General features: G+C 33.0%; 1 protein-coding gene across 1 annotated transcript; it reads left to right on the top strand.

Annotated features, from left to right (window-relative positions):
• The first annotated feature begins 942 nt into the window (after window positions 1-942).
• On the top strand, window positions 943-2400 carry LOC105556583. The gene is made up of 3 exons (XM_012003677.1): window positions 943-1116; window positions 1198-1506; window positions 2089-2400. The coding sequence occupies exons 1-3, from the start codon at window positions 953-955 to the stop codon at window positions 2327-2329; spliced, it is 714 nt and encodes a 237-aa protein (XP_011859067.1). The 5' UTR covers window positions 943-952; the 3' UTR covers window positions 2330-2400.
• Window positions 2401-9420: the final 7020 nt, after the last annotated feature.

Below are 9420 nucleotides of genomic sequence, written 5' to 3'. Positions count from 1 at the left end.
TACTTAAGATGACCTTAAATATAAGAATGGACTATGAATACCGGCCATAATAATAATATTTAAAAAAATTTTATTTTATTCTCGAAATTTTGTTTAAATAATTGCAGTTATTATACATATACATATGTATGAGGACGATAAGTTAAATATAACATAAATGGGAGTGAGAGAGAGGGATTCTCTAATGCGAATAATTATATATATATGTATATATAATGTTATATATTTTTACTTAAGAGTTATCCCAGAAAACATTTTGCGCGCAAACATCTAGCATTCTGACGGCGTACTGGGATAGGATTTTGCTTGCGTTGTTCCCAGTGAGAAATAATTCGTCGATCGACATCGAAACGATGTTGAACCGATGTCGATTTGACGGTATCGACGTTGATTCGACATCGTTTCGACGTCGATCGACGAGTCATTTCTCGCTGGGTTGAGCCACTTTTGTATGTAAATCGTTAGATATTTGCGCGCAAAATTATACGTTGATACAAGAGCTTAACTACTTGCATGTAAAAGCACAGACTAAGCATATAATATCTTACAAGCAAAAATTCAGACAAATCTCGTACAAGTTTGCATGCATAAGACAAGCAAAATTTGCGTGCAAAAATTGTTATCTGGTTGCCAGATAATTTATAAATCATATTCTTATTAATAATTTTGTTAGAGTGTGGAAGTTATGAATTTAATTGCATTATAAATTTTTTATATCAATTTATATTAAATAAAGAATTAAATTTATTTACATCTAGGAGATATAAATTCAATCCTTAAAAGTATAGAAACGCAGCCTGAATAAATCAGTCAAATGCGTATCGAGGCAGATTATTTTTTGTTTCAAAATGGTAAACAATAAGTCCTATTCCCGTAGAGCATACCAGAAATAGAAAAACAACGAGACGATTTGCTTGTAAAGTTGCTTTTTATAAAGAGGATAAATGTTGCTATGGCTTTTGGATTGAGCCAGTGGTTCATATCGTTTGCAATATTTTTAATCGTTCTGACAGTTATCACTTGGTCCGCGGTACATCTGGGCAGAAAACATCAAAATTCCACGGGTATTGCTTTGAGATCCTCTGACATAGATGATTATTCAACTGAATGGAAGAAGTATGATTACGAAAAGAAATATGTCTATTTATATACTCCATAAAGAAAGTAGCCTTTTTATTTACATGCTTATTCTTTTAGTAAATCGCTTCATTCCGCGATCTCGACGTTGCAAATAATAGAGACTACTGCTGACACATTCGCGAACGATCAAGGCTCCGAGATACCAGATAGTGCGCAATTTTTCGAAATATTGCGAACCTTTTACTCGACCAAGGATAGCGCTATAAACAGCACAAATTTTAATATTGTAACAACAACATTTACACCTTCTGTCGTCACTAACAGTTCAACATGGAATGATGATACCGTGACTACGCTATCTAATATATCTGATAAGACTTTTGTGTTAGATGATCGTCGAAACGTTAGCAGAAACTTTACAATATTGTAAGTATATACCCTGGAAAAAATATGTTTCTGAAAATTTAACAAAATTTTATTAAAATGGATTTGAAAGTTTCTCTCAATTGATCCCGTTTCATTATTATTTTATCAACATTTCAGTAAAAATTCAATAAAAAATTATTCAAACATTTTTTATTAACAAATAACAGTTTTTAGTTAAGTAGGTATATAATAGTATATATTATAATAAATATAATAACTATAAAACAGTTATATTGTGTATATAAAGAAAAATATGACATACATATAACTATACTGTATAACATGTATTATATTACATGTTATTTTCATGTTATATAATGATCATAATCAGTGTTTACTGGGATATTAACAATATTTATGAAATATTATTATTATGTCAGAACGTTACAAAAAGTAACATAAAGTAAATATTTCTATATAAATACGAATTTAATGTTTCTTGTTTTCTGGGTAATACTTTCAGCAACATATTTCCACCAGGGCAAACCTTTTACTTGTTAATGCACAACTATTTTTACTCGCATCTATGCACAAATTGGATGTATCGTCATGCGAGTGAAAGTTATTTAAATTATTTCGCAGACCAGATTATATTTCGCAAACAGCGAATCGTATCTCGACGTTAGCGCATGACGTGAAGTTATTTAACGTGGATAAATCAGATTTGAATCAATCTGGTAGAACAGAGCTGTCCGGATTTTCTCGGGATGCAGGAAACGGAACATCAAACGCGTTTGTAGCTTTTCCATTCACACAAGCGTTCTTGTTCGATGCAAGACAATCAGATACAACAGAACGGGCAAAAACAGTACGTGCCATATGAAATGGAAACTTGAGATCTCGACAAAAACTCTTACAAAGTACTATGTCACCATTTTTGCATTTGTTAGAAAGAAATGTAATAAATCAAAATGAATTATTTGTACGATGTTATGACTGCAAAAAAAGTGAAACCTTTGAAGGTTTTACGACACCAGGTGTCATAAAATATAAGACCCAAAAATTTTAGTTTTTATAATATACCCAAATATGTTGGCAGCATGTTTTTAAATATAAAAAAATAGTAAGAAAGTTTTTTATTTCAGTCCAAGAGAAACCTCTGCACTGGTAATTCTTAAAGTAACCGTTAACCCTTTTGCTAAGGTAACACTAGTCAAATATAGCAATTATGTAGTATAGAAGTTTAGGTCACCAACGTTACATCTCTCGGAGCAACGAGATTATGATACCCTTATTTAATTAGCCTTGTGGAAATTTATTACTAGTGAGAATTAATACTTAATTACTTTTTAATTTTATTAGTAATTACTACTAAAAACTACTACTTATTTTGAGCTTTAATGACTGATGTACAATAATTTTTAGTAATTCGATTACTGTGCTTCCAGTGTTTGTACATTATGTATTTCAGTGTTTTCTTATTCCCAGTATTACATTAAATTGCCATAAGTGTAATCTACCGTTTTCATCTAGGAGATTTGACCAATCATAGCACAGGGTCATTTAAATCCAGATCATTTTGATCTTCTCGCGAAAGCAGCTCTGGGGTGATTTGTGTGCTTAGCAACCAGAAATTGCAGCTTAATGACAATAAGTTTCTTTATTAATCGAGAAAATCCATATCTATCTACATATACATATAATATAATTTCAAATAAATTGTCCCTAACAAATTATAGAATTATCAATATATAGTTAATAATAGTGACTTTTAAATGGGGTGTAAAGAACACCCTAGGTGGTTCACATGCAAAAGAACTAGATAATTATCCCAGGATCAACTCATTGGCTGCGTTCAGCAGACAGTGATTTTTTAATATGATTGGTTGGATCTAAAAGTATTAACCAATCATACTGAGCGCTCACTCAACAGTTGTGTCTGCTGAACGCGGTTATTGCATTAAAAATAAAACTTTCCAATCATAACCCAGATAGAAATATTTTGCTGAAAATACTACAAAATCGATGAAAAGAGAAATAAAAGTATCGAAAAGTTATCGAAAAATTAATAAATGTATTTCAAAATAAATCATAATTTACTTTATGAAATTCAATATAATATTGTGAAATATAAAAAAATTAAAGTATACTGTTGAAAAGTAAGGAAGAAATTATTAAATGTTAAATATCATATTTACTGAGTTTACCTAAAAACAGTGTTACAGAGGGAGGGGGTGAGGGAGGGTTTAGTGGAAAGAGTGGAGGAAGTGCTACGGGAAACGAAGAGCTGGGTGAGGGTGGGAGGAGAGGTAGGGGAGGCATTTTGGACGGCGAGGGGGATGAGGCAGGGATGCCCGTTAAGCCCCCTGCTGTTCAATATCTTGCTGACAGATGTGGAAGAAGCAATGGGAAGGGTAAAGTGGGGAGGGATAATGATAGGTGGGAGAAGATGCTATACCTGAGTTTACCTAAAAACAGTGTTACTTTTTAACGAAAGTTATTTTTTACTGAATTTTTACAGGAATATTGATAACATGATAATAGAACGGGATCAATTAAGAAAGATTTTCAAATATTCCAGCAAAAATTGATTATATTTCCAGTAAAATAATTACAGGGATGCGTATTATATGTTATTATATTATTGTTGTATACTAAATGCTACTCATAATACTGTATATGTAAGGCTGATATTCATAGTTAAATCTTATATTCAACACCGTTTTAAGTTCATCCTTAGATACTCCATGGCCAATAAAATGTTCCATACAACATCTTTAGATGCAAATTCAAGGCGGCCTTGAATATAAGATCTGACTATAGGTGCGTTCGGGGAGCGCGCTTTCAGCGCTAAAAGCGTCTTCTATCTTTGTTCGACATACAGTGAGTGACGAAGATAGACGTTTTCAGCGCTAATAGCGTCTCCCCGGACGCAGCCTATGAATACTAGCCTAAATCTGGTTATCGACTCGCGCAAGCGTATAGCAAAGTTTGTATTTTAACTTCTCTTGCATTTCGCAGTATTTCATAAAGAAAATTATGATTTACCTTGAAACACATTCAGTGAGCTTTCAATAATTTTTATTTCACTTTTCATCGATTTCATAGTACTTTGAGCAAAATATCTTCATCAAGGATGAATATCGTGATAAAGGCACAGACAAGGAAAAATATATGGCGTGGTCGACGATAAGATAATCGATTATGCCCCTTCCGCAGGTATACACACACAACACACTCACACTCGCACACATGCATACACACATGCATACACACATGCATACACATATGTGTGTGTGTGTGTGTGTGTATTTAAGATGCCAGTCACACCGTTTTATGTGTGGCCACATCCAGAGTTAGTACCGACAAAACCATTTCATTATGGCGCTAGTATCGATGGACCATTTCACGGTGTATCTGGGATGCTGGGTTACATTCAGCATTACGGTAAAGCAAAAGGGTCAATAGCGTCTCCCTCGTAAGTGTTGCCGTTTCTAATTTTTTTTAAATACCTATTCCAATTCCTTTTGCCAAGCCTTGCCTTGGCCAGTAACCTTGCCCTTTTGTGTTACATCTGTCTGGGTCGTAAGTTACAACGATATATTTCGGGTGAAAATATGACACAGCATTAATGCCAAGAGAGAATATCGTATTACGAAAGAGATAAAGTGATTCGCGAGTAAGTAAGTCTCTCGATTCTTTAGCTGGCTGCCGAGCCAGGTACAGTCTAACAATCCTAGATAAGGGTAACTTTCTTGAAATTCTTTTTCGTTTATTGTCTAAATTGTATTGCGAGGTTAATGATATTGGTTTTAATAATAAATTGTCATTGGCTCAGGAAATAGCGATTAGAGAGAGGAGGAAAGCCTAACGGTCACTTTTCGGGAAATAAACTGATTCCGTCCTGTGACGGTGGTGTAAGTGATCTTGGTGGACACGAAAAGCATGGGGTAAATCAGATCGATTTCTCATTCGTATTGTTGCCATCGCATGCTTCGCTATGTCGGCGTGCGCGAAACAGGACGCGCGTAACGCGACAAACAAAATGACGACGAGAAATCGTTGCTGCGAGCTTTTCGAGCATGTGACACACGATTGCAAACGTCTGAAGTCGACGATATTCTGGACCATCGCGAAAAAACTGAAGGATTTGCCGATCAGCGGCTACATTTGCCGGGCATGTCGACGCGAATCGTATAAGGTAACGATATCGCAAGATACATGGGTCGCATGGATGTTACATTAGTGTTGCATCAATGTCATGAGGGAATTGCGTGTTATAACGAAGAAACTTCACCGCAAGGTAAGGCGAGTTCACACAATATCGCGCGATCTTGATGTGCTGTAACACTGTTTGACAAGAAAGCAAAGATTGTCCACAAAAACGAGAGCGTTAAATAAACTCAAAATTGTGATATAGAGCAAACGAGATCATATTTGATGCTGAAAAAATTGCTGTAAATGATTACTTTTGTTCATGTATACTCTTTCTGTCAAGCAGTGTAATATTTTATTAGTAAATATTAATAGAATTTGCTATTATCTCAAATCAAAAGAAATGCAGCGCATATATTCTCTCCAATTTCCGAGATTGCCCTAAATAAATGAAAAAATTACGCCGCAGAATGACAGAATCGGAGAGAACTCGTTCTACATTAATCGAATCACAATGTCGCAAGCGTATTTGCATTGATTGAAATGCAAATGAAATTTCTCCGCCACAACTCGACTAATGTAGAATGACCTTCAAGGATTGCACGATTATTTATTTAATGGCTCTCGCTTCTTTTTACATTCTGTTATTTGTAACAGAATTTTGTCTATATCATTTTGGACATAATTATATACAAATGTATGTATAACATGTGCGTTTTATTACGCGATACGTGAGAAATTTTATAAATTAGGGGTCCTCAATTTCCGATCCGGTTTCCATGAAGTGTTATCCGGCCTACCAAGGAATTTTGTTATACATGCATACATGCATGCATATACATACATACATATGCACGTGCACGCACGCAAGTGTGCGACACACCGAGACTAATTCCGAAGATAAGTACAATGAAAGGGATATTCCTTGGCTATTTGGTCATAATGTAGTAATAATCGAATAATATGAAATGCGACATTCGGATAAAAATACAAAATAACATTAAAACTGTATTTTACGTATGGGACCGATTTTATGTGCACTCTGTACCGTGTGTATAGATCTAGTGTCCGACCAAAGCATGCACCTGCTGGTATGTAGGTAAATCTTGTTAAACTGAAAAGTCCTGTATTATATTTTGCAAATAACCATGGCATGTAAAATTTTGAGATATTAATTAATAACAGTTTGTAAATCAACGTACGATTAGACGAAACGACAAAAAAACGAGCTTTTAAAAATGGGGGAACATTATATAAAGACCAGTATTTTTGATAAAAAAACTAGTTTTTATTTTTTGAAATATAAATCTATATTTTGTTTGAAAATTTTTTTTAAACTTAATCTCTCCAAGTTATTCCGACTTTTTTGGAACATCCTGTATACATATATGCACAATATAACGCGTAAGACGGAGTCATTATCAACCGATAAAAAATGTTCATACATAATAATGAATAAATATACAGAATTATATAAAATTATATAATATATCAAATATTTCCATACATATTTTTATATTCTATATTTCTATATGAGTCTTTATAATCCTATACAATTCTAGACAATTCTATATAATTCAAGAAATCTATATGAAAAATTTTTTAAGAAAAGCAATTGCTCCTTTATAATTATATCTAATTATGTATAACTATATACTATATACTAACTCAGGGTTGGGAAGTAACTCGTTATTTGTAACAGTTATTGTTACTTTTTTTGGTAACTCTACCTTAACTTCGTTACTTTCTCTCCTGATCTGTAACTGTAACTTAACTCATTATGAGTCACGAAAAAGTAAAAAGCTCTATTGTTAATATTCTTAGATTTAGTCGGGATTTTAAAACGTAACGAGTCATGGTAAGTAAATAATGAGTAAATAAATATAAATATATAATAATAATATAATTTATATATAATACATATATAATAATAATTCGTAAAATTAACGTTTGAGCCTTGTCAGTCTTTGTTTAGCCTTCGCAACGGGAAGACATTCGATTCTCGTCTCGTTAAGCACTTTCCATTACATGACATGTGTAACTGTAAGTTTAAAGCACTTTCTAAACTCTGTAAATACCTTAATTGAAGTAATTATGATTCAGCGATTTGATGGCATTCCAAACATCAAAATATTCTGCTTGAAAAGGGCCAAAACCCATGGCCGACACGTTGTACGTTTAAGAAATAAATTTGCCGGATTGGTCGACTTCAACATTACCTCCTTTTTACTTTTTCTTTTTCCTTTTTAATTATTGACCATAATTGATAACCTTAGATCTTTCTTTAACTTATTTCTTTAACTTATCTTAATCTAATATATGACGATAATTTGTTCTAATATAAACTCAGAAAATGATATTAATTTCCAATTCAAATTCTAGATATTTAAACCATACTTTGTTGCCTTTCCAGTTGTTGGAAATATGTCCTGCAAATCTAATTGAAAATTTTACATAGGGATTATCTCTCCGATTGGCTTGTTATCAACAGTATGCAGTTTATTATATTAATTTGTTTCTAATTTTGTTATGTTAAGATTCTTATATAATTCATATACCACATCAGTACTGTTTTTTATGTACATATATCTACTAAATGTTAATATTTAAAATTATAATACACTGACAATGACCCTAGATAGCCAGCTGACGTCACTTGTCGTTATTTTAACGACAAATTACGTCAGCTGGCTACCTGATTGTAGGTCAAAACGTATATACATATATTAATTTGTATTTGAAAGCAGAAGTATTTCAGCACATACATCAGTGTTTGGTTTGCTAGCCCCTTGAATATTATTTATTTTATATTATCAAACCTCTACTACACAACTTTTTAGTTTTATTTTTTTAAACTTAATTGTTCCAAGTTATTGTGGCGTTCTGATCTTTTGGGACACTCTATATGTATATATATTATACAACCGGTTGGTTGTTAACAAAATTCCTTCCAATATTTCGTCGCGTGTAGTAACCATACAACGCTCTCTTCATCAAATGTACGCGCGAGTGCACGCTGAGCTAGCAAATATTTATTAATTAATTTATTCATTAATATCTCAAATTTGTGCATGGTTATGTGCAAAATTGAACTTTTAGTTAAATTTAACGATGTCTATCTATATACGAGCGGATGCATGCCTTGTGCCGGATATACCGTATATGTATATGTGCATATTGTTACACTTTTCATTCTATGGTTTGGTCGCCGTATTGGTTTTTGATAATATAAAAGAATGCTGAAATGAAGATATTTTGTTTTATATCAATTTAAAAAATTTTACTAGCCCATCGGTTGGTACTGGAGATTGGAACGCGGTGTCGTTTTCCCCACTTCAAACATACACTAATAAGAAAAATATCTTAACCCAAAAAAATATTACTTTACTCAAGAAAATTATTCATTAGGTGGCTTCTAATAGCTTATTAACTTAAATTTAAAAAATAATAAACAAATTAAACAATGTAGTTCTTTAATTTAAGTATTTATTAAATATCAAAGCGTAGATAATTTTAAATTTGAAAAATTTTATTTTACCAAGGGAAATTTAAAAAATGAACCAAACAGGCAAAATTGATATTCATTTTAATCACGACGTTTCGTCCCCTTCCTTGATAAGGAAGTCGTTGTCGGCAGCCAGATTTCGGCGCTTGATCCCATAACTTGTAATGCAGTAAACATTTTGGGTAACACACGCAGATTTCTAAACATTCCTCCAACTCTTACAGCATCTGTTAAAACATGTGCGACACTTTCGGCGCCACAGAGTAATAACTCGTGGTAATAAAAGTCACCGCCGCGGACCGCGGATCGCCTAG

This window comes from Vollenhovia emeryi, unplaced genomic scaffold (assembly GCF_000949405.1).
Source record: "Vollenhovia emeryi isolate VEMERY1.0 unplaced genomic scaffold, V.emery_V1.0 DF939916.1, whole genome shotgun sequence".
Taxonomy (NCBI): Eukaryota; Metazoa; Arthropoda; class Insecta; order Hymenoptera; family Formicidae; genus Vollenhovia; species Vollenhovia emeryi.
Note: the sequence above shows the minus strand (reverse complement) of the source record. Positions and strands in the feature narration are given on the sequence as shown.

Excerpts from the sequence above, each read along its gene's own strand:
- LOC105556583 (XM_012003677.1), top strand. The coding sequence starts at position 953 with ATGGCTTTTGGATTGAGCCAGTGGTTCATATCGTTTGCAATATTTTTA. Across the intron at positions 1,117-1,197 it reads TATTCAACTGAATGGAAGAA|TAAATCGCTTCATTCCGCGA; the intron begins GTATGATTACGA and ends TTATTCTTTTAG. Across the intron at positions 1,507-2,088 it reads AGCAGAAACTTTACAATATT|ACCAGATTATATTTCGCAAA; the intron begins GTAAGTATATAC and ends ATTATTTCGCAG.